Below are 25,064 nucleotides of genomic sequence, written 5' to 3'. Positions count from 1 at the left end.
AGCGTGGCCGTGCTAGTTTTAGGTCCGGGTGAAACCTCTGCGATAAGGCAGGCAATCCGAGAAGGAAGCAGGTCCCCATGGACCTGCTTTGATGGGAGATCTGGCACTTGTTGCCCCGTTGTTCAGCTCCTACAGGGCTTGAAACTTGAAACTTGATGATAAATTCTTAACAAATAGGTCAGGAGCCAAACATTGCTCTGAGGATGCTTAGCACTTGCTTAGCACTTGCTTGGCCTATGGATACAGCAGTCTGTAGCCAGTTTTCAGTCACTCTGCCTGCACCGGTGCAACAATATCTTATTAAACAGATGTTGGCAGGTAGGAAAGGAGTGGGTTATGCAGCGTGCCTGTCTCTCTACATGGAGAACTTGCCAAAGCAGTTGTTCTGTGCTGTGGGTTAATGCCCTTCAAGAACTGAGAAGACTCTAAACATCCAAGCGGGATCACTTCTCTGAGGCCCTCTCTCCTGGCTTTTTCTCCTTGACTTTGAGTCAAGGGGTTGTCTTTTTGAGACTGGTCCATGGGGTTGGTCTGCAGATGTGAGGTGTGTGGGGAGCAGTGGCTATGGCCCGATGGTCTGAGTGTTCGCTGGGTGCTTGGCCATCTCCATGATCTGGAGAAATAACGAGGACCTCGGAGGAAGGCTGGCCCTGCGGGTTAAGCAGGTATGGGAGGAAAGCCGTGAGGTGGAGGGCGTTGGGTGATCCCTGCGCTTGCTCCGGGGAGCGGGTGCTCCTGGGCTCTGCGCTGCTCCTGCACCCGGCGCGGCCAGAGGCACCCGTAAGTCCCGGCCACCGCACTGCTCTGTGGCTGCCCCCGGGCCTGGGGACTGCTCTGCCCGAAAACCAGCCAGAAAAAGCGGCTCCTTGGCCGGGCCGGGGCAGGCAGAGGGGTTAAAGGGAAGCCAGCCGCTGCGAGTTTTGCCAAGGACGCGCATGAAACCGGAGCCCGAAATCCCTGGCGTTTTTTCTTTCCCCTCCCCCTCTATTTTTTTTTTTTTTTTTAAACTTCCCCCGGGGGGGAGCAGCCCGGCGGGGGCAGCGCCCTGCCTGAGGGGGCGGCCACCATTTTGGGGCGAGCGGCCGCCGCCGCCCCGCCTCCCGCCGTGCCCGTGCCCGTGCCCGTGCCCGTGCCCACCGCCCCGCTCCCCTCCCCTCCCCTCCCCTCCCCTCCCCTCCGGCCGCGGCTCCCCGCGGGCTCCCCCAGGCGAGCGGCGCCGGGGCCGCCGGCAGGGCGGGGGCGGGAGGAGAGGAGGAGGAGGAGGAGGAGGAGGAGGAGGAGGAGGAGGAGGAGGAGGAGGGAGCGGAGCCGGCGGGAGGAGGAAGAGGAGGAGGAAGGCGAGGAGGCTCCGCCGGGCGGCCGCGGCTTAAAGAGCGGAGCGGCGCGGTAAGCTGCCCGACCCTCCGCGCCTGCCCCTCGCTCGCTCACGCTGCCCGCGGGTCTCGCGTGGGGGTGGCTGGCTGGCTGGGTGGGGGGGTGTGTGGATGGGGGCGGCGGCGATGGACCTTATTTTTGCTCCCCGTCGTTTCTAATTATTATTTTTATTTTCCCCAATTACCCCCGTGCGGACAAAGCCCGCTCACACCAGGTTAGGCGCGACCCGAGGGCAGCGGGGGCTCCCCCCCCCCCCCCCCCCCAGCTCCCCGCCGCCCCATGGCAGCCGGCGGCCGGTAACCGGGGCCGGGCCCCGCCGCTGCCCTGGGCCGGGAGAGGCGGCGGCGGCGGCGGCAGGGCCGGGCTGAGGCACGGAGCGGCCCCCGCACGGCTCCCCCCGGCCGCATGGAGCCCGGGGCGGGCGGGTGATGCGGGGCCCGGCCGGGAGCATGGCCGCCGAGCGGCTTAACGGCACGGCGGGGAAGGATGCCCGGCTCAGGGAGCTGGTGGCGGACGGAGGTACCCCCGGTCGTGCTCGGTTGGCGGCTGCGGGGGTGTGGGGGGTCGGTTTGGGGGCGCAGAGCCCCCCCGGGGCTCGCCGTGGGGCAGGCGGGGGGGGGCTGCGGGTGGCGGTGCGGAGCTCCTCGTCCCCTCGCGTAGGGGTGCTGATAGGACAGCGCGGGCATATCTATAGCGTAACAAGCCGTTTCCCCGCTTTCTTTTTGCCTTACTTTCCCTGGAAGGCGTTTTCATTAACTCTGCCCTTGCCTTTTTCGTGCTGTGCGTCTGTGAGGAAAAATCCCCCCCCCCCGGAAAAGAAACCTGGCGTAAATGCCACAGCCTGCATGCAGCAGGCACCGGGAGGTAAAGCTGGCTCGTTGCCCCAGCCCCCTGGCCTCCCCCTGCTTTCTCCCCAGCTTTATTTATGGAAAAAGCCCTTATTAGGAAAAATACGTTTCTGGAAGGTAGTGCCGGGGCTGGGAGGGCTGTTATACACGGCACACGTGCGGCAGGGGGGGCGAGGGACCCAAGTGACTAAGTGTGTGTCAGCAGCCGTCAGAAGCTGTTCCCATTGCCTTGAGCGGTGCCAGCAAACAGAGACGGCTTCTGTTCGTGTCTTTTGCTCTTTCTCTTCTCCTAATAATAACCTAGTGACTAGGGGGAGGACCGGGCTGGAGGAAGAAGAGGGTGAATGTCGTCTTTCCCTCCTCCTGAACATCAGCAGGATGCTTTGTGGCGTTTTCGTGCTTGCAGTGCAGCACTGAACTTGGAAAATCCTCCTGCGATTCCAATATACGTTCGCATTTTAGCCCAGCGTCTCCAAGTGATTCCTCCCCTCGCCGGAGGGAAACGCTGACAGCCCTGAGCCCCGATTTCCAAAGGAGAGGTGCTGTCCCCCACCGCCGAAACGCTGGGACCTCGATAAATTTAGAAGGCTCTGCCCTTGGCAGATACAGAAGCAACATGTCATTCCAGTGATCTTTGCATTCTAGGAAAGCCTAAATCAACATTGCTCGCTTTGCATGTTGCCCTTTAGCAACACTCTCTCAACTTCCAGTCTGAAGTATTGCGTGGACCCAAGCCGGGAAAAAAGGGGTTTGGGGTACAGAAGCTCTTTGGTACTCAGTAGCCAGAGAATCTGAATTGCAGCAGTTGTCGGCTGTGGCAAGCCTGTATTCTGTGCTTTTTGAGCCAGGAAAAATTGATTTTGTAGTTCAACACTGTTTTGGGGGGTTGCTTTTGATTGATTCTCGTGCTTCCTGCCTTTGGATCTCTTGGTGGTGACATCTCAAGTGACTCAGGAAAAAAAGTGGCTGTTGCTGATATGGGGCCGATGGCAAAAGCAGAGCAAAGTGCTGACTAAGGAAGTATCTGTAAGTGGTGGTGGTCACAGTGTTTGAAAGGAGTCCGAGAATAACGAAACCGCCTTGGGGTTTCCTCTAGCTCCGCCACAGGTGGTTTTGCATTTTGTGCGTGAAGGACATTTTTCTAGCTCGGCTTCATAGTTGTGTTTGCGTAAGCTTCAGCTACTGGTATTGCACAGGAGGGTGAGGATGACTACAAACGAAGGAGATAAGAGAGAACAAGCTGGTTTCCCTGATGTTTGCTTTGGCTTTATTCTTTTTTTTTTTTTTCTCTGGTATTTTTCTTTTCTTGTTGGCTTTTGAGAGGAAGGAATTTGATATCGGTTCCCTCAAATTCATGTTTTGGTGCCCAAAAGTAGGGTCGTTTTTGCAAAGTGCTGAGAACTGAGCAACTCCTGCTGCTGCTTTTGCTTCTTACCTGCGTGACAACCGGAGACCTCCTCCCATTGACTGGAGTTGTCTCTCAAGATGAGAGCATCCCCGGCGAGCAGCGCAGTTTCCATAGAAATATCTATGACTGTAACTTCCAAAGGGCAATTTCTTCCCTTACGTTGCTCATCCGTGCTGCTCCAGTAGAGCTGGAAGGGTGCAAGAGTGGCTGCGAGCGACTCATTTCTAAATATACCCAGTATTTGTGCATGGGGGGGACTTTTGATAAGGTGATGGGCTCTGACGGCGCTAATTGTAATCGTATCTCTTGCGACAGCTAAGACCCTGGTTTCTTTTTAGCCATGGTGGAACATGTCTTGGTTTTGAGTACCAGAACTCTTTTTTTAGACACTTAGCTGAATGGGAGTGTCCTAGAAAAGTTAATTTTACTCTAGTTGGAGAGAAGTAAGTAATTAAAGAAGGCACTTGGTGTAGGTCCAAAAGGAGAAAAAGGCTGTTTGCAGCTTGACTTAGGTCTTCACACGATTTAGCTGATAAAAATTAAGAAAAGTTTTCCCTGCTGTAGTCTTCCTGATCTTTTTTTGTTTTGTTGTTTGAGTCCAGCAGCAGAATAGCAATTATTGAAGCACTAGATACAGCGTCCCGAGTCCTCTCTCAGTGACTTCTGCTTTGAAGCATATAGAGCCCTCTGGCCTCTGCTGTTGTCGCAGGTGGCTTTTAAAATTAGTTCTGTTTTTTGTTACCCAACGGAATTGTTTATGCTGAAGAATTTATTACCTGTAAAGGAAGCGGTGGAGGATCACCCAGAAGTTTCTCAACTTAGACCTGCAGTCACTCATACCGATTGATTAGCAATGCCAAGAAGTCAAACATTTCATACTTTTTAGGACATCATTTTCTTTGCAAAACTTTGCAAAGTGGACAGCATCAGTTCTGATGAAATACCGAGTGTTTTCGGGCTATTCCTTTGATGAATTACATTCTGTCTGTGACTGACTTTTTTTTCTTTTTCTCTTCTTTGTTTTAGCTGAACTGGAGTTTGTTCAAATCATCATTATAATTGTGGTTATAACTGTTATGGTGGTAGTGATCATCTGCTTGTTGAACCATTACAAACTCTCGACACGCTCTTTTATCAACCGGCAGAGCCAAAGCAGAAGACAGGAAGAAACTTTGCAGACGGTGAGTACGAACCCTTCTACCAAATCCCTTTTCCTCGTGCTGTACTCGTCTGCATCCAAGCCTGCAGAGAAGCTCTGATACGCACAACTCTGAAAAACTTCCAATGTTGGTTTCAGTACTGTCGTTGGATTTGTCAGTGGAAAAAATTAGAATGTAAATTTAAAATTTACTGCCTTGGAGTATTCTTAGGCCCTGCTGTGCTCTACGTAGCGTGTTTTCATTTCGTGTTTGGAAGTTCAGGTATGGCATCCTGTTCGCTGCTGTTGCTGTGGCATGAGGGGAAATGGAAGGGGAGTAAATGGGGATCACCTGGGGTATGAAGAACTGACATTTGTGTTGTGACTTTTCAGATATTTACTAATATCTTGGAGTTTTACCACTGTTACTGCTCTGTGAAGCTGCAGTGACAGTTTGCTGGATCCAAAACACTAGACCAGTAGCTGCCCAGGAGAGCGCCGTGTTTATGTTCCATTCGAGCAGCAAGAAAATGCTAGGAAAGTGATCCTCCTCAGGGGCCTGGAGTGGCTAAGATGTCTTGTTAGGGAGCCAGAGGCTTAAGGCTGAATCTCCATCTAGATTTTCCAAGGCTGTCCCAAGTCAACCCAGCAGTAAAGGGGCTCGTAACTCGCCTCGGGAGCCAGAAGTTTGCTGGGTGGGATGCGCTGGGTGTAGCTTTTTGATGCTTTGAATCCTGGATTGAATTCCTGGCAACCTGGTTGTTTTTACTGCTGTCAAAAAAAAAAAAAAAAGAGATTGTAACTGGAAGTAACAGTCCCATTATAGTTTTAACCACTCTTCAGTCCACTGTCTTACCCTTCTTTCCATCCTGGTTGTGTGTTTCAATCTCCTTCTTTGGGCTCCGTATCACAGGGATGTGATGAGGTGCTTCAGGGAGCTAATCTGGCTGAAAACCAGTTGCTTTTTAGCACTTTCGCTGAGGTGACTAACTCTTACACCTTGGAGGCTGTGCAGGAAAGAGAGGAGCCATCTCCTCGGGAGGAGGCAGCCTTGGTGCCCATCGTTCTGGTAACCAGGTGTGTCGAGCTCTAATTTAGTTACAGATGAAACTACAGCTTGCGAAACCGTAACCTTGTGTTCTTCTGGGCTGGAAAAATTGACTAGATTAATTTGAGAGTTTTTTTGAAATGGACACACTAATTTAAGAACCACACTTCTGTCTGAAAAGTGTTAACTATAATCGCTACAAGTAGCTAAAATGACATGATTTGAGATAAAGGAAACACATTTTCATCTTCACAAATCTTTTAAAATGGCAGCGAGCTGTCAAATGCATGAGGAAACCCATTATTTCCTGTGTATGGTTCGTTAGTATTGTCTGTTATTAGAGTGAATGGCGCCTTCCCTCTTGGAAGCCAGGGAGGAAACATCATCTTCTTGCAAATAAGGACGTCGGATTTGACGCTGGGGACTCGGGAGCCGCTTTAGTATCCAGAACTGCTCTTAAATCATCTTTAAAACACTGACTCAGTTTCGGTTTGATGGCACCCTTGTAAGTACCGATGGTGACAGTCAAGTGAGGACTTTGTGGGAATTGGTAATCGCTTGGCAAGAAGCAGTTACTAATTCTTCCGGAAACTGTCTGATGTGGGTTTGTCATCGCTGTTACTCATCTTGGTTTCTGATAAGCTGAAGCCATCCTTAAAAAAGGTCATATGTGCAAGGAAGAGACCTTTGGCAGTCTCTGAGGTCAGACATCAAATACTTTTGAATTTTCCTTTATCTTAGACATCAGAAGGAAATTCTGGTGGAAACTAGCCGTGCTCTGTTAGCAGCACAAACCGTGGAAGCAGCCCACAGTGCGTGAGGAGCGGGGAACGGGCGCGTTTGGCTGGTGATGTGAAACTGGAAATGACCAGTCCAGTGTTGCTGTCCGAAGCAGAGTGGATTGCACAAGGCGAACAGGCAGCGTGCGCTGTAAGGCGCGGGGTAGGTTGTACCTTGCAAAATACACCTGCCTTTTAACCAGGCAGGCCTCCGTCTGCATGCGAGTGCTGATGGGAAGTGGGTTTTCTTCCAAGGGAACGGGCCTTTTGTGGTGTGCAGACTCTGAAAATGGATTTAAATGTTTATTAACCACTAATGCGTAGAGGGAATGTCATTCTGACTCAGGCCTTTTGTCGGTAGAGAAACGGTGAACGAAAACAGGGGAAGTTCAGCAGTATTTTTTAAACAAAACCAGTAAATGAACTAGCTGGTTCCTGCAGGGAACTATGAAGAGAAACCACCCCTCGCCTGACCGAGGTTGCAGAGGCGTAGCCAGAGACAGGATCTGCCCGTTCTTATTCAGATGGGCCTTTTTTGTTGTTGTTTTTGTTTTGTTTCTGTCTCCCTTCGTGCCTGTGCTGCGTTCAGCTGTGTGCCTTTTCCTCAAGCCCGTCCTGTTTCTGGATGAGGGTGCCTTCCAACAGCTGAGCTGCAGCTGCCCTGAAGACCAGCTCGCCCACTGCCAATCTCATTTATTCTGCTTCTTTTTACAAGTGCAACAGAAATGAACGGGTGAATTCTCTGCTGCCTTTATCGCCAGCCTCACACCTGTAAAACTTGTGGGGTCAGGGCTCTGAAATAATGAAATGCAACATGTGCTTATGTGCTCGTGGGTTTCTTCTTCATCTGGCTGAACTTCCTTCTTGTTTTTTTTTTTTAAAAAAAAAAAAAAAGGCCTAGAGGTTGAAATTCTCATTGTCCAGAAATCAGAGCATTAAAAAGAAGATGAAATACCTCTAGAATCCCAAGTGTGAGTAACACTCGAAGGGCAGAAAAGGGGCTGGTCCCAGAAAATCTGCGAGTTGGTCTTCAACAAGTGCATGCTGAAATGTAGTTGTTGCGTTCGTGTTCTGTAGCCGTGCTTTTCTGCGTGCCCATCAGTTCCATTTTAAATTTGTTTTTTCTTTTCTGTTTTCCCCTCCTTTTTATCCCTTCTGGGGTCTTACCACCTTCCAGTCTTTTCCCTGGTCTGTCTGTATTTTATTACCATGACTAGTGTGCTGAGGCCTTAAACAGCCCCACAGCTGGGACACAGCAGTCTCCTGAGGGCTCAGAAATACTGGGTTTTCCTGTCGTGGTGCTGCTGAGGATGCTCCTTCACCTCCCAGGGCAAGCCCCCCCATCTCCTGGTGTGGATATTAAAACATACAGACCCTTAAAACACACGATGTTTGTTTGGCAGAATTTAACCACGGTTGTAATATCAGCAGAAACATGGGTCTGGGGGAGACGACTGTGAGCTGAGCGCCAGCTGTGCCGGCCTGAGTGGCGACCCGAAGTGAGGACGTGTGGTATTGAGTGGTGTCTGTGTCTCGCTGCATAAAACATTGAACGTTTCCCCCTGCCGGCCAAGCCACCGGCGTTTGGCACGTGGTGCCGAGGGGGAACCGAAGGCTGTGCGGGGTGGAGCGGACCGGGAAGGGGGTCGGGGCTCCGTCGCTGGAGAAGTGCCTCCTCTCCAGCGGGAATGGGGATGTTACCGGCAGCGCCAAGGGCTTTGGGATGGAGCCGTGTGGCAGCCCCAGAGCAGCGCGTCTGTGCGCGGGGTACGACCGTCTGGCGTCCCAGGGGAGGTACGTGCGGCTGCCAGCGCAGTCTTTTCCTCGCCGGGACAAAACCAAGATAAATCTTGCTTTCTGGTGATTAACTCGGGGTGTCATCACCCGTGATTTCCAGGGGGATGCTGAGGGAAAGCTGATTAACAAAGTGACTCGCAGGGAGGCGCTTAATGAGCTTCTGATGTTGCTAAATTGATTCCTTCTTCCCGTCCTGGCGGCTTCTCTCTTTACGTCTTGTTCTCTTACAAATCGATGTTGAAGGAGTACCAAATGCTCGGGCTGCCCCAGCCCCGCTCCTGGCGGCGGAGCGCCCATGTCCGTCACGCAGGATGCGTGCCCCGACCAGCTCCTGCGTCCCTGCCTCCCAAATGGGGGCAGCGTCGCCGCCAGGGCTGCTCAGCTTGCGATGGGACTGGCATTGATAGTGCTGAGATCCAGCAGCACAGCTGTAAAAGCACCGTGCTCTTGCCCGGAACAGCTCTTTCAGAAGGAAAGTGGAAAAGCAGGAGGGCGAGAGAAAATACTCGGCAGTATTGCCAGCTACGTGGATTTGTTGGAGATGGCAAATGTTTGTCTTGCCTGTTGCCCCACCAGCGTTAGCACTGCTGCTTCTGTTCCCTGCTGACGTGCCCGACCCACCCATTCTCATTTTCTTACCCAACCGTGCAAAGGAAAGAAAACCCCGGTGTCAACAAGAGCCCAGTCGGTGGCCAGGAGGGAGCGTAGGTGGTGAGAACACCCTGCTTGGCCAGACTTTTCCCTTGCACCAGGCATCAGCTCACAGGAACGGGACGCGCACAGTGTTCTCCTCCTGCCTGCCAGGAGGGACAGCGTGTGCTGGCTGCTGCTCTTTGAAGTCCACCACAAAAAAGCCAGAACAGCTTTAATAAGGGCAGCATCATCAGTCTGCAGGTAGGGCTAGAAGCGAGGAGTGCCGGCTCCTGGTGGCTACTGACTCAGCATGTCACCGTGGGCAGCTTGCTTCATCTCCAAATCAAGGAGGAAGCATAATAATATGTATTTCCTCCACTTCCATGAAATGAAGATTACTTCAGGTGGCAAAGTGCTGTGAGGTTGGGGAAATAAAGACTTTAAAGCATCAAGTAACAGAAATAACCGCTGTAAATGTCAGGAGGCAGAATAAGAGTGAGAGTTCTGACTCTCTCCGTAATTATCTCTCTTGAACTTCTTGTTGGTAGTGTGCCATTCTGCAAGATGCTGTAACCCTTCCTGCCCTTGGGGGGAAAAAAAAGCTTATAAAGGAAGGAGCAGTCTTGCTCTTGTTGTTCTGTTAGGGACAAGGCAGTAGTTTTGCCTTGCTCGTGTTAGGGAGGGAAAGTGTTGTGATCTTCAGAGCTGTGATGCTCTGCATCTCTGAGAACAGGCAGGGCAGGGAGGAACGGGCCTGTGTGTGTTCCTCGAGCAAGGCACTGATTAAATGTGCTGTAATATATCACTGCCACCTAGGGCCAAAATCGGAAACTGCACTGCCATTTGAAACACTTCACCTGCAAAAAAGAGATAGGGGTATTATTTTATATATATGTGTGTAAAATTGTATATGTAAAATTTGAATTTAGTTAGGGGGAAGAGAGGGACCTTCTTAATACCCATAAATGCATTTCAGAGAGTGAAAAACTGACTTGCTCCCAGGAAGTACCATTTCAGGCTGAGTTCTAATTGTCAAAAAGTAAAAAGTAGGAAAAAAAACCTGAAAATCTCCTTAAGGGAGTCAGTAAATAAGCAAATTTGTGATTGTATGGGTTTGTCTTGCTTCATTACAGTTTGAGGAGTTTTCCTTACTGAGCATACATTCTTGCCTGAAATTAATCTTGAGTTAAAAAATCTTCCAGTAAGTTTCTTTCCTCCCATCTGTCAATGTGCAGATGCTGAACCACGGAGGTTGGATGACAGCGTATGCTCCAGGAAGCTCAGTGATTAAAAGCGGCCTTGGAAAGTCGTCTTCCTAAACTGTTTGATTCTAGAGGCTGTAAATCCTCGTAAAATATAAATTAAGCAAGTTATCGTGGGTTTATCCAGTCTCCTAAGTTCTAAACATTGACGTAAATGATCATTACCACAAGATAATTAAGTAATCGACCAGCTGGATTTATTAAATGACGCTGTTATTTCAAAACCTAATCACAACATTTATTTCTGTAAGTTGTCATGAAACCCAGGAACAGCTAGGGTCAGCAAAAGACGTAGCTGCAGCCATCAGATTTTGCTTGCTCTGGCGTTATTTGTAGGAGCTGGGATTTACCATGAAGACTCATACCCTTTTTTGTTCCAGAACCTAGCCATGTTAAAAACGATTACAACACAGGGAATGAACGCATGGGCTTTCCCTCCATGGCGCTTATAAATATTCAAGCTCACGCTTGCAGACTTGTAGCCTAAGAAGGAGCAAGTCGAATGGGCCAAGGCTACCGGGTACACACAAGAAGCAGGTACATGATGTGTGAGCTGTATAAAAAAGACATCCTGCCTGGTGTCGGGACAGACGATTTTCCTCGGGTGGAGACTTGAGGAAGGCAGATAGTAAATCTGCTGTGGTGGGTGCAATGATTCCAGGAAGGTAGGATGGCTGAAAAGGCCAAAGTTGGCAAGATGGGGTGGATGCTTGTTTGCATGCAATTCTCTTGTCCAGACAGATGCCACCCTATGGAGGGAGTGGGTGTGTTTATAGAAGGCAAAGATCAGAAAACGTCTGTAGCATTTCAGAGCAAGATTCAGCAAAGTGCTTCGATGTGTTACGTTTTCATTGATTTCCCAGTTTTTCTGTTAGCTGTTGGACGTGATACTAAGCATAAATAATTTTCCTGTTTTGTAGTATCCTTCAAATAGATAAATACGAACCCCACAGAACCATTCATAATTAAGCATTGGCACGTTGTTTGTTGTCTGTCCCCCTTCTGCCATTTTCTTCCCATATTGTCATCTTGCTCTCCTCTCCTTTCGGTGTAGGAGAGCCCTTGCTCGGTGCAAGTCACTGTACAAAAAGTTCTTTTCCTGCCAGGATTCGAGGATTCCTTTACAGCTGAGTGCTGGAGGCACAGGTGCCTGCCAGCTCCTTTCCTTTCTCCGTGCCTCTCTCGCTGTTGATTTTAAGACTTGTCCATGCATTAAGAAAGAATCACAGTAAGAGTGCAGCGCCTCTTCTTTTATTGCGTCAGTTGGCCTGGGCTTACTGCCGTGGTGATGGGAGCCTCCCCCACCACGGGGCTGGGCCAGCCTGGATATTTGTGTGAGATGGGTCTGTGCGTGGAGCGTGAGCCCGGTGTCTTCGAAACATGGATGTGCCGAGCACGTGCTACCAGCCATCTGCCTGGGGAGCTTGTCTGGCTCATGGGAGAGAGATCTTACTGGGGTTGGCTGTTGCCAAATGACTTACTCAGCCTGCTGGTCGTTCCCCAGAAAACCTCCGGGAAGGTGGTAGCTGCAGGTGGGCTGTAGGACACACTGTCACGGAGGCCGTGTTTTACGCACCCTTGCATCCTAAGGATCTCAGAAGTACTCCAGTCTTCTGTCTGGCTGCTGCTGGTAGATGCTGCTGGTTCCAGGGCTGGTTCTGGGCACCAAGGCACAGCGTGCAGGCCCCGCTGCCTCTCGGCATGGGGAGCAGCTACACACTATCCTATTGTAAGCCATCGCTTGAAGGAACCTGCTGTTGGGCTGCACGGGACGTGTATGTAGTTCGTGGATTGTTAATTGGGTACTTTAGCTTTGACTAATAGATTTTACTTCACTGCCACAAATTTGGAGCCTGCTTGGCCAGCTACTGATAACTTGCTTGTCTTTAATTGTGCAAATACAACCTCAGGTATTTCAAAATGAGGGCATCTGGCTGATGGAGAGGTGGAAAGGAAGGTGGATACTCATAATTTGCAGCACTACAGTTACACAGTTATAATTTCTGCAGTTGACAAAATCTCATATAGCCACTGAAGCATACGAACCTACCCAAGATTTGTCCTTTATATCAGGCCTTTGTGAGTGGGGACACTTGCAAAAGGAAGTTGTAAATAATTGCAATTGTCAGCCTTCTATATCTGCTCTCTGAAGCTACAGAAGAGAAGTGATTGACCAGCTTTGTTATTCGAAGCATTTCCCTTAACAGCTGAATCCTGTGGGAGATTCCTCTTAGAGCAGCTTTCCTCTGTGCTGGACTCTCCTGAAAAGATCACAGACGGCTTTTGGTCTCTGAGTGCCATGCTGAACATCTAGTTAGGTCTATTTTTACATCTGAAGTATGTTCAAAGATGCTATGGTGAGAAAAAGCGGTACAGTAGGATTGGAGGGTAGTCTATACAGGGTAATGCTTTTGGGGGCAGTATGCATTTTCTTTACTGTTCCTGAAATTTCTTGTCTGTAACATCATGAAACTTTACTTAGCACCGAGACAATGCTCATGACCAGATAATTACAGTCTTAGTGGAAAAAAAAATCTATTCTGCCCTTTGTAGTCTCTCTGACGTGTCCTTTTCAGCTTTGAAATTTTCCAATAAGATAAATTAATTGCAGTAGTTATTGTGACTCTAAAAAATTGAGAAGGAAAAGCTATACCTGAAGCTATTTTCCCATATTGACAATATTTTCTTTGCCCTTTTATTCTGCCCTGGGCATTGGTATGGTATCAGAACAGACTTTTAGGGCATGAGATAGAAAATACTGTGGCCTGGGAAGGTGGCTGGGGAGGTGGCTGAAGGGGGGAACTGGTGGCTGAAACCTCGGCTGTTTCATTACCGCAGGGAATTAGGCAACGGACAGGTTTGACCAGGATTTTCCTGGGTTTCGAGTGAACGTCACTTCAGTGACGTTACAGACGTCAGGTTTTGTTGTGAGCTGTTCTGACTCCCGTGTGTAATCTGGATCCTCGCCGCCAAGACGAGCCTCGTCGTACCTGCTGCCCTTGCTGGCGTGGCCTCACCGCCGGCTGGGAGGTGACGGGTACCAGCTCAGCGCACGAGGGCTGAGCTGCCTCCTGCTGTCCCCGCGTGCTGCCAGGCACCTCAGCACTTCACCAACACGCCGAGCTCGGCTTGATCGGAGGCGGAGCTGCTGGTTGTTCTAGTTCTCCAAAGGAAGGAGTGGGACTTCTCCAGGTGTAGATAACCAGTCGTTAGAGGCTGATTACTCATAAGAGTTTTGGTATCGAGTTAAGATCGTTGTGTGATCTATTGATTTCTCTCATTTGTTTCCTTCTACATTTCAGGAAGGGTGCTTGTGGCCTTCGGAAAGCTCGGTATCGCGCCAGGGTGCTTCAGAGGTAAAGTCAGATTTCTTACTGTCTTTGGCGATGTGCTTTCCTCCTTTTCGTTATGTATATTCGCCTCCTCTCAAAACATACATCTATTAAGTAAAGAAGCCTTTTCAGTGTAGATCAAGAGCCAGATTCGTGTGGACAACTGAGCCTGTCTCAATTCCCATTCAGTAAAGTCTAAGACGTTTTTAATTAAAAGACTGAAGTTCTAGCTACCCAATGCCTCGTCTCCATCAGCAGCTCCCTGTAGCACAGTAGGTATTCACAGATAAGTGTCATCCAGTGGCTTGGTAATTTGAGTTTTCCATGGAATCTGGGAGGCCTGTTGCTCTTCCCCGTGTATTTTTCCTGAATTTACAGCATGTTCTCTGTTGTCAGTGTTTCCTGTCTTCTGGCTAGCCACAGAATTTGCCGCTCATTGTCCTGAGTGGTGGCACAGCTCTCCTGTGTCAAACTGAATCTTTGTGGTAGCTGACACTGCGTTTGTGGGGTCAGGGGATGAAGACGCTGCATGGACCCTGAAATGAAATGAGCAACTTGATAGATCTGGGTCTAAGAAGCTGGTGTGTCTGTCCAGATTTGGAATAGACCAAGTGAAAAGCAATAGCTCCTCACAGAGTATCTCAAACTCTTCCTCTTGTAAATCCTGACCTTCCCCAGTGCTTAACACGCCAGAGACATTTTTTCCACTCCCAGAGCAGAAGTCCCCCCTGGAGGCTGAGGTCTGGCTGAGAACTGAGGGGGGGGCGGAGGACACCTGATCTGCTCGTGTAGTGAAGGCGTGAGATATGCTGGACCTTCACAAAATGTACTTAAAACGGCCATCTGAATTCTTTGGTAGTGTGGGGGGTTGCATTAACTCAGAGTAGGAGGGGGAGGCTCGAGCTGCAGCTGAAGTTCAGCATTGGGACATTTCATTTCCTCAGAACTAATTAATTGTGAAGATGAGAGAGAAAAATAATTTCAAGTGTTTCCTCTGTACAGCAGCAGAATTGTCTAATCTCGGCTCTGCATGCTGTAATGTCAGAAGGAGCCGTGTAGGATCTTGGCCTTCCTTTGTGAAACTGCTCTCAAATATCTTGCGTTAGATCCTTCCTGCAACTCCTACCCCTTTTTTCGCACGCACGCACGTGGGAGCACAATATCTGCTGGATTAAACCTCTAAGATAGGCGACAAAGAGAAGCACTTCCCATTTCATCAGTTCCTCTCAAATATGGAGGACCTGCAGCGCTTTGCTCAGCCACGTGTCTCTCTCTTCCCGTTGCAGATTATGTATGCTCCAAGGTCCAGGGACAGGTTTACCGCCCCATCCTTTATGCAGCGGGACCGTTTCAGTCGCTTCCAGCCCACTTACCCGTACATGCAGCATGAGATCGACCTTCCTCCGACCATTTCCCTCTCGGACGGGGAAGAGCCGCCGCCGTACCAAGGCCCGTGCACCCTGCAGCTCCGGGACCCCGAGCAGCAGATGGAGCTCAACCGGGAATCCGTCAGGGCGCCGCCCAACCGAACCATTTTTGATAGCGACTTGATAGACATCTCGATGTACAATGGGGGCCCCTGCCCACCAAGCAGCAATTCGGGCATAAGTGCAACCAACTACAGCAGTAATGGAAGGATGGAAGGACCGCCCCCGACGTACAGCGAGGTCATGGGGCACTACCCAGGCTCCTCTTTTTTCCATCACCAGCACAGCAACGCGCCTCCTCCCTCGCAGAGGGGGAGCAGACTTCAGTTTCAGCAGAACAATTCAGAGAGCACAATTGTCCCCAGCAAAGGCCAGGACCGGAAACCGGGGAACCTGGTCTGAGTCACTCTCCCAGGTGCATTTGAACTGAAGACAGGAGATCCAAGCAGGGCGGCGGAGGAAGACCCCCGTGCTCCGGTGCACAATGTTGTTACATTTCACGTGGTACAACTTAGTAAAACCAAACGTGCAAACCAGTTCTTTGTTTCTGATTCCTTTCAGGGGAATTGCATGCAAAGCAGATCGAAAGAAATACAAACTTCCATTCAGTTTGTCTATGAGCAGTGTTTCAGGGGAGGGGGGGATATATTATTTTTTTTTAATAAACTATTTCAATTATTTAATTCTAAAAGTAAACTTAGCACAGAAATGAGGCTTGTGTAGCCTGTTTTATACTCACTGAATGGCAGAAAGAAGAAGAAAAGAAGGTTTTGCTAGATAAATGGGGGAAGAATTGGCCAGTTTGCTTTTTTTTTTCTCCCAGGGTGTGCATTTTTTTTAAATATGAATCAAAATTCCTGTTTTGTGTGCCAAGGTATAAAGTTGAGAACTTAGATGAATGCAAGAAATTAATTTGTGTTGTGATAAATGTGTTTTAAAAAGTTGCACTATCTTAATGTTTTAAAAATATATATGAGGGAACTGTTTTATGTGAAGTTCTTCTATATGTTGTCTTTTCACCTGTGGAATAATGATTGAGCCCCAGAAGTGATCTGGAGGAGTTTGCCCCCCTCCCCCCGGCTTTGCTAGAAAAAGGGGACAGGACTTAGCCTAACATCTCTTGACTTACACAAATCAAGAAATACAGGGACACTTAACTCGTTGTCTTTGCAATAATTTGCATTCATGTAACAGCGCGTCAACAAAGTGTCGTGGAGACTTTTGGATGGAAGAAGGCAAATGTGACATCCCAGCATTTTCCATCATTTAGGGTTTAGCTATTTTGCAGTTTAGACTCTTTGTTTCGTAAAAGGCAAAACAAAAGCCCAGATGTGTTAATTTGTATTGATTCTAACAACGTGCTGCCGTTCTTTTCCTTTTCATAACGCAGTATCACCAGTACTTAAGGTTTTAGAGATTTTTGTCCTCACTGTAGCCTGAAGTGTATCTAGTCACATATCATGACATTATGCAATAAATTGTTTAAAAATGCAAGGTGGATTTTTTCCCCTGCAATGCTGTTGAAATATGTGAGACTCTGTTGTGCTTTCCGCTCTCCGTTGCCATCTTCTAGATACTGAAATTCAGTCCTGGAGATCCAGCCTGCTGACGTGAAGGGGCCTTCGTAGCTATAACCCCCGTGCAGTTTCCGCAGCAGTACTGAGAGCTGGCGGTGGCGGTGCTGCCTTCTGCAGCATCCCTGCCAGCGATGGATGGAGGGTGCTTGCGTGTTGGCTAAGCATCTGTAAGCCCTGGTTTTGTCGTGCCGGTCTTAAAAGCAGTTGGAAGATTTTACCCGCTGGTGAAGCGGTGCACGGGGTGCTTCTTCCCTGGCTGGCTTTGTGTGGAAGCAAACGCAGCACTGGCAGGCAGCTGAATGGTGATAGTGGCAGCACAAGCACATGAAAAAGCACAACTTGCACTTAAAATGCATTTCGGAAATGGACTTAAAGTAAGAACCTGTAGAGTCTCTAGTTTGCATAGTTTCTAATATATATATATACATGTGTGTGTGCGTGTCGCAGACTCTTCACTTTAAGATCTCTCACCTTCCTTGCTCCCGAAGCCTTTGCTCGGTGGCCGGCAGCGGGCAGGAGCCCTGGGCTGGAGGCTGGCACCTGAAGGCTCTGGCACCTGAAGCGAGTCTTTGATCTATGCAGAGTTTTGATGCCAAAACAGAGCGCGTGTCTTTCTGTGTGTGCGTGTTTTACGGGCCTCGGCGTGGATCGTTTTCTTCACGAGCTAACTCGGTTTTGTGCTAGGTTAGAATTTGCCTAACTGTTAGCCTGGGTGTGCAGCCTCGCTTGTGGCCGTAGTTGTTCCTTGGTCTGAGTCACTCCGGTAATGCAGAGTAACGCTGCCTCGTGGTTTAGGTATTATTTCACGGGAGAGACTCTGATGGGACTCGTTTTTTCCACACTCCGCCCCACAGGACGGGTGTTCAGGAGAAGACTAGGTGGCTGTCAGTCAGCTGGGGCTCTCGTCGCACCCAGTTCCTGGGAATAAAAGTTGTTAAATTCGTTTTTTTGCAGATAACCTACGAACGTAATCCCTTAGGTAAATCAAGCAAACTCAGCAAATGTTGAATTTGGTCTTCAGTGACTTTTGTTGTCCTTTGGAAGTGAGCTGTTGGCCAGACGATGCTTGTGCCTACTCGGACCCCTTGCTGTTGCCTCAGTGTGGGTTATTTAGCCGAAAAACCATTAGGTGAGAACAGCTGGAGCTCGGTCATCATGTCGGAGCACACCTGGATACCAGCTTCTCCCCACGTGCAGATCTCACAGAAGTGAGCCTTGAAGTTACCTTCAAAGTCACCTCTGGGGAACATACTTGCTTTGAAGACAGCCCTTTGCCATCTTTTGACATCCTTGCATACCGGTGAATTCATGCACTTCCCAATCATGTTCTTGGGCATGTTGCATGCATGGTTGTCCCAATTTTTCTTGACTGAGGAAGTTTTCCTGTGTGTGGAAAATGTGAGCTGTTCCACCCATTCTGTAGAAGAGAGCTGTAGAAAAAAACTTAATATATGCCCACCTAACAGTTGCATTTCCTCTCCCATCTTTGTCTTCTCCTCATGTTTTGCTGTCCAAAGCTCACATGCAGCCAGTATTCCCAGCAGCAAAGAAAGTGTAGTCACTGGTGCTTGCTGCAGGTGAGCTTGCCATCCGCTGCTTTTGTTTGGGGGCCTCTTATGAGAGTAAATACAATGTTTTTGAATGAATATTAGGGATCTTTGATGGGAATCCCAGCTAAAGGATAACATTACAGAAGTGTGTGTTCTTTTTTGTTGTAGTGAGAGAGAATATGCCCCAAAACAGTAAAATAAAGAATATAAAAATTAAATAGATAGTGCTATTAATCTGTACAGGAATTGGTATTCTCTGAATACAGGTAATTCTGCACAGTGTTTATGGAAAATTCCATTTGAGAATATCCAGAATTAGTAAAAGTGTTCCACAGCCACTCAAATGCGGCGTTGTAAATTATTAAAGATTTCATTAAGCACTGCAGAGTTAACCATGTGGATTATACTTCCATACTGGTGTTTTGGTTTACGTGCATCATGCACATAAACACATAATACCTGTGTAGTTTTCTATGTGATGAATCGTACTAGCCTGAATTTTGTTTGTCTCGCCTGGTGTTTGCCCAGTATTGCCCAAAATTCACTCCAGTGTCCCCGCTTCAGAAATTTTCAGGCTAAAAGGTTTATTTTTTTAAACATGCCTTTAAGAAATAAAGCTTAAAGAAATAAAGAAATAAGCAAATTACGACTTCTCTTACCTACCACGAAGGTTGATTCTTCCCTTAAGTGGCTTGGCATGGGTCCTTGGTGCTAAATGTGCCCCATCTGCAGTGTGTTTTCGTGTGATCTTGCAGGGCTGGGAAAGGCAGGGTGTAGCTATCGAAAAGAGGTTTCTCCCTGCCACTAAGCTCTACTCCTTGTATGCTTGGCCTGGTTGTGGTTGTGTTCGTTGCAATGCTGTGCCATCAGGCTCTTTGTACGTGAAGTCGCCTTAAAGATACAAACGAGAAATACGAAAACTAGTGCCCATTCACGTGAGCAGTGTTCAGGTTCCTTCTTGGTTGTGTGTGTGGCACACACAGGATTCACGGTACTTGGCATGGTAGTGAGGAAGACATTTACGCTCCTGCAGTCGTGGCGTCTGCAGGAGCCATGGGTTGAGTGGTGCCTTTTTTTTTTTAATTGCTTTCCCCACTTCTCCCACCAGCTGACAGCTGCTTCTGCCACCCCAAATCTCTGAATTTGTGTGTTGCAGAAATTTAATAATAAAAAAAAAAAGCCACAGATCTTTTTTTTTTCCTCTATGAATGTGGTTCAGGGAAGAGCAGGGAGTGGGCTGACATCATTTCTGGAGGAAGGCTCTTTGTGAAGTGAAGTGAAAGGGGAGGAAGATTTGTCTTGCTAAAGAATCCTGTGTGTAGGCTGGTTGAATGGCATTGCCTGGAGCAGCTGCTTCTAACCCCGCTGGGTAGCGAGCTGTCGGACCTTCAGACCAACACCCTGGTCTGTAGGTTTGTGTTCTGGAGAAGGTGCATTGCAAGCCTTTTGCTGACTCTGAGCCCTGCACGCTCGTTGTAACTAAGGTAACCTGGTTTTGCAGGCGAAGAAAAAGAAAGTGGTATGCTGGTGAAAGATAGATGTTCTAAAATTGTTTGCAATTTTTTTTTCCCCCAAAGTTAAACAATATGCTTGCTGGTACACTTGAAGATATTTAGGATTGTCCCCAGGTTCTCTCTGGTCATTAGCATTGAGGCGTGTCCATTTGCGTGTGTGTATACATACCTGCATGTAAAATTGTGCCTCTGTCCTATCTGTTGATAATCTATATATTAGTTACTATTCCATGATCACCTTTCAGAAATGCTAGATGGCATTGTGCTCTCAGGAATGATGACAGGTCATTTGTCAAACAGCTGGAGGCGTGAGGAGTATTTGTTTCTCGCTGCTGTAAATGTCATGCCCTGTTTTTATCAGTTGAGGAGTTCTGCTGTGCAAATTTTTTCCTGTGACCTAGCGCGATAGTGCATCTTCCATCCAACATCTCTCTTTTTTTAGGCTGGGCTTTGAAAAGTCCTCGTGCTTTTGGGACAACACAAATGTAGACCTTGTGTAATCGTGTACACAAAGCAAATGTACTTCACGTACCCCTTAAATCTCAGATGCATGTTATTTCAGGCCTAGCTAATGCTAAGAATGAAGTGATGTCTAGTGGGTTCAGGTGAAGGTTGGCTTTTGATTACATCTTTGTTTTTTAGGTAAATGCTGTTATAAAGAATTTAGTTACACATAAATGGCTTGTGTTGCCTGCTTGCTAGCCAGTGCGATTACAGCTGTTCTTCTAAACTAGCCCCAAATGTGTCGATTGTTTTAAATCCCTGGAAAGAGGGACTCTTACAGAATTGTCTGAGACCTGTTGAGGTCCTATAGAACCTTGTGAGGATGTGTTGGAGTTACAGAGGTTTCCTGGCTGAACTCTCTGAATTTCCTCTATTCTGTATGTTTCATTAGGAAACTGAAGCTTAAAGTTTTGGGAATGGCCTAGCTGAAAAGGTTGCTTGGTAAGACTTTTTTATACTTAATAGTTTGCCAGTCTGTGCTCGTTAATCAGGGGTGCAGGTTACCTTCAGCCCTGCCTCTGGTTCCATTGCTACACTGGCAAAAGCCCCATTGGGCACACTTACACCAGCAAAAAAAAATAAATAAGTAAACGTCCTTTTATTGGTACAGCTCCACTTGGGGAATTTGCAGGAGCTGCACCACTCAGTTCAGCCCCTGTGAGCAGCGTTGGACCCCTGTTGCCTCTTCCCAGCAAACTCTTTCAAGTGTCGCTGATGGCCCCGCTTGGATGAGGCGCTTTGCCATGTCGGTGAACACCCCAGGCACACAGTGTAGGAGTCTGCTGGTGTTCCCTTGAAAGAGTTGCTGCTATTGGCATTAAATATATTTCAGGGCCTCTGCATTTCTCCTGCTTTCAAAGGAAAAACAGCATGATTTTGTATAGAGACATGTTGCAAACTCTCCTGGCTTTTACTTCTGCCTTGCTGTAGTCTCCCCGTTCCAGTTTCAGACTGAACAAAAGCAACCGGGTATTGCTGGTACTGCTTCAGCGCTAAAAGAGCTTGCCTTTTTTTGTTGGTTATCAATACAGACACAAACTCAAAACCTAGAAACTTCCCCTTCCCTCCAACACCCCCCCTCTGTGTGATTTACTGCCAGAGATGACTCTGTCATTTCTTTGCTGTATTGCTGCTGCTGCTGCTGCTATTTTACCTGGTTTGGTATGTGAGCTTTCTGACACGGTGTGGTATGTGTAGGATCTTGTGGGTGACGAAGCTGTCTCTTTTCTTCCTTTCTCTCCTTGGTTCGTGCTTGTCTGTCTGCCGTGGTAGGGTTATTAATAAATTATCGACGTACGTGCTAGCTATAATTTTGAGGAGGTTTGCATGTCAGTAGTTTGTAAGCAACTAAGGTGCCTCATGTTCAGGTCTGAGCAGATAGCAATCCCCTTGCACTCGAGAGGGCCTGACCCAACGCCCGGTGGCGTTGGCAGGAAGACTCCTGCTGACTTCAGGGGGCATTGGGTCAGGCCCTGCGCTCCCACCTTTGTTGTGCCTCACTTAAAATGGTGCTTTTTCAGTTGTCTGTCTTTTTCTTTCAGTCCTTTTTTTTTTTTCTTTGTATGGTGCTGTGTATAACTTGAATATATTATGCACATATCCTACCCAATGGGTAGAACAAACAAACATACAAAAAAAAACAAATAGATGTTGTTAATACTGTAAGATAATGTATAGATGATACCGATTTTAACACAAAAAAAAATGGCATAGACTTTGTGAATGCCAACTTCTGCGCTTGGTCCTTTTTTGTAAGAAGATTTGCAAATGAATGCATACAAATGACAAAAAGTCTATGTATTTTATTTTCCTATTAAATATCAATATAATATCATAAGGGAAAAAGTTTGAACAAATCCTTTTTGACTAGCCTGTGTATAGCAATTGGTCGTTTGATGCATCTTTGCTGTGAAGATCTTTTTTTTTTTAATGTGTCACTTTAAGAAAAAGGAAAAAACAAAACAAACAAAAACCTCCACAGCTTTAACCTTGCAGCTAGATGCTTCTCATATTGGTTGTTGTCTCGCTATTGCTGAGTTGGACCAGTATTAGTTACTACTTCTCCAGCAGATACATTATTTATTATTATCCTTGATTGTGTTGTGTTGTTGTTTTTTTTTTTTTTTTAACCTAGAAATGGGCTAAAACCTTTCAAATCTTTTTTATTTTGTCCGCGTCCTTGATGGGAAGTGAAGCTCAGACAAGTGGGAACTGATCCAAACCACCCCTGCAAAATCAAAAGTAGGCCAACAAGATTTTTGTGAAAAAACCTGGCCCTGGTGTCCTGTCTCCCCGCCAGCGCGTGTGGTCTGAAGGCCTGGCCTGTGGCTGGGGACCCCTGAGGACCCGCGTGGCGGCAGGGGTGCCAGCTGTAAGGGTAGACATGAAAAGCCGTGGTCTGTTATGAGCCGAGCGCGGGCCTTCAGGCCCCGCTCCTGACGCCCCGCTGCTGTGCCGACTGCTGCCGGCAGTGGCGGCGCCAAGGTCGGTGCGTAAGATGGCGGCAGAAAGGCCCAAAGCCGTTCGGTGCTGAGGTGGGACGTGGCACGGAGCTCAGCTCTACACCTGGTGTTTCTGCTGGTAGGGTGGTGTCCTCACGGGCACCAGGCATCCCCGGCGGCCTGGGTCCCCCCACACGTCCCGTTGCCCCGTGCGCTCTCGGCGTGGCTTGTTCGGTGAAGCAAATACCTCAGGAAAACTAACCGTGAAGTTCTAGTTTAGAGAATTGCAGATACTCTACTTATTTTTCTAAGCTGTTTGTTCTAACTATCCCAGGATGGTAGGCGATATACAAGTTTGTCGGTCCGAGACAGACCAGTCCTCTCGCTGACGGATACCAACCGATCTCTCGTAGATCCCCCTGTCTGTATGTAGCTTTTTTTATACTCGTCAGGCTTTAACCACAGATGTAACGTAGCGACATGTCGGGATGTGGTCGAGACGGCATTTTTGTTTGGTTTTCAGCTGGCTAGCTAAATGCTGTGCGAAAACTCAGGGGGCCTTGTCCAGGGCCCAGTGAAGTCCATGGTGAGGCTTCCTGCGGTGCCGGTGGGCTTCGGGTCCGGTCCGTGGCTTGGAGCACGGTCCTTGGCCGGCCTGTTGTGACTTCTCTGCTGACCTGAAACTCCAGCTACGCATTTGTCTGTAAATATCTTTTTTAAAGCACTCACGGGCGTCCTGTGTCTGAATGTTGACCATGGTTGTTTTGTTTTTTGTTTCAAAGAAATGCGTAAATTTTATGGCCAGTTCCACATCGTCAAGCCTGTACAGGTAGCTTGTCTCCATCCCTCTCTATATTGAGCTGTTTTATCAGTAAGCATGTACCATAGTGAAGTGTGCATATTTTACGACTGTCATTTGTTAACTCATTTATTGTTTGCCAGGGCATAGAGCAGTTGTTCTGGAAGTGTGTCTTGCCTGGCCATTTTCACGTTTCTGTTTGCACTGCAGAATAACTTCTGTGCATGAAGGAAGAAAAACAAACAAAAAACCCAGGCCTTGACTAGGAAGAATCTTTACAGAGCAAACCTCATGCTGGAAGAACCTAGGGTATGCTTTATCATAACAAAACTTGCATATTGAGTGGACCAAACATGAGCGTGCCTCCTTCTGGAGGCACTGATTTGCTTTGAAGCTGCAGTGGAAAGAGCAGACTCTACTGAGTGTATTCACAGCTGTGTTCACGCTTTGCCATTTACCACGAAGCACAGCAGGCAGCCAGGATTTCAAAAGAAGTATAGCAGAAGTTAGGAGAGCCTCAGGCATCATAGGCCTGGACAGCAAAAATAATAATATCACCTTAATATCTTCTAACAATCTTTTTCTACTTACAGTACCAAGACTATGTAAACGTTGTTAGGGATTTTATCTTTGTATCGCTATCGACTGCCCAGTGCTGCTGTGCTCAGAGCATTTCATGATGGTATGTACATCAGTCAGGCTGTTTTACTTAAAATTAACCACCAAATGCCTGGCTTTAGAGTGTTGACCCTCTCTTTGTTGTTTCTTGCTAGTTACTTTACAGTGTAAAATGCTTTATTGCTGTATGGATTTTTTTTTTTTGTATTTCCAACATTGTGGCTTTCAAGATCACATTTTCAATATGTCTCTTATTTTTGTCCATTTTGTTTCAAGTTATTCTGAAATATGTACAGCACTATCAACAATATTTACTCTTTCTTTTAAATTTTATTGTTGTAAAAACAAAGCTATTAAAAACAATAAGTCTTTTTACAACTGTATTGGGATTTCTCAATAGCTGTTCATGTGACGCTATGACAAACCTGGCTTGCTTTAATTTTTTTACCTTATTTTCCTTTTAACACAATTAATTTGTTGCTTATTTTCCACTGTAACTCCCAGTTATATACAGAAAAAGATTTCAACTGTTGTGTATCTGACTCTTTTAATTGAGCAAATGGTGATGTCCTAGTTTTTAGACCTAAGGTCTGTTATTGCAATACTTTTAAAGGAAGATGTTGCTCTAAGTGCTGTTGTTAGTTTTAAATACAGATTTTATGCTTGTTCTTAATACGCTATGGTTAAACCATAGCAGAAAATTATTAAAAACCATGAAATGCATTTGTCTCCTGTTGAATTTATTTTCTCTTTGAAGTGGGGGAGTAAAAAAAAAAAAGGGGGGGGGGTGAAACACTAGGGTGGCTCTCTAAAATGAATGCGTGTCCTTTTTCCTCCTTGGTTTTCTGCTGGCGGCCAGGTAGCTGATCATGAAAGAGTCAGGGGGTGGATTCAGCTCTTGAAACATATGGGAGGACTCTGGGAAATGGGTTTTTGATGAAGACTTTACATCAGTGTTATGATTCTCGGTCTCTGGTGATTAGTGCAGGGATGGTTTTGGGTGTTTCTGCCCTGC

The 25,064-nt window shown here is 47.6% G+C and overlaps 1 protein-coding gene across 7 annotated transcripts in view; it reads left to right on the top strand.

Annotated features, from left to right (window-relative positions):
• LDLRAD4 (low density lipoprotein receptor class A domain containing 4) overlaps positions 1-24,772 on the top strand; it is a 290,554-nt gene extending 265,782 nt beyond the window's left edge. For 4 of the 7 annotated variants that reach the window (XM_080580317.1, XM_080580319.1, XM_080580321.1 and 1 more), the window contains 3 exons: positions 4,657-4,811; positions 13,590-13,643; positions 14,906-24,772. In XM_080580317.1, coding sequence (XP_080436443.1) covers positions 4,657-4,811; positions 13,590-13,643; positions 14,906-15,448 — 752 coding nt within the window. In that variant the 3' untranslated portion in view covers positions 15,449-24,772. Of the gene's footprint in view, positions 1-1,119; positions 1,387-1,646; positions 1,894-4,656; positions 4,812-13,589; positions 13,644-14,905 lie in introns of those variants that run through there. The other 3 variants (XR_013946621.1, XM_080580322.1, XM_080580320.1) reach the window with 3 other exon arrangements.
• The last annotated feature ends 292 nt before the right edge of the window (positions 24,773-25,064 follow it).

The sequence above is a fragment of the Anser brachyrhynchus genome (genome assembly GCF_964034855.1).
Source record: "Anser brachyrhynchus genome assembly, chromosome: 2".
In the NCBI taxonomy this organism is placed as follows: Eukaryota; Metazoa; Chordata; class Aves; order Anseriformes; family Anatidae; genus Anser; species Anser brachyrhynchus.
Note: the sequence above shows the minus strand (reverse complement) of the source record. Positions and strands in the feature narration are given on the sequence as shown.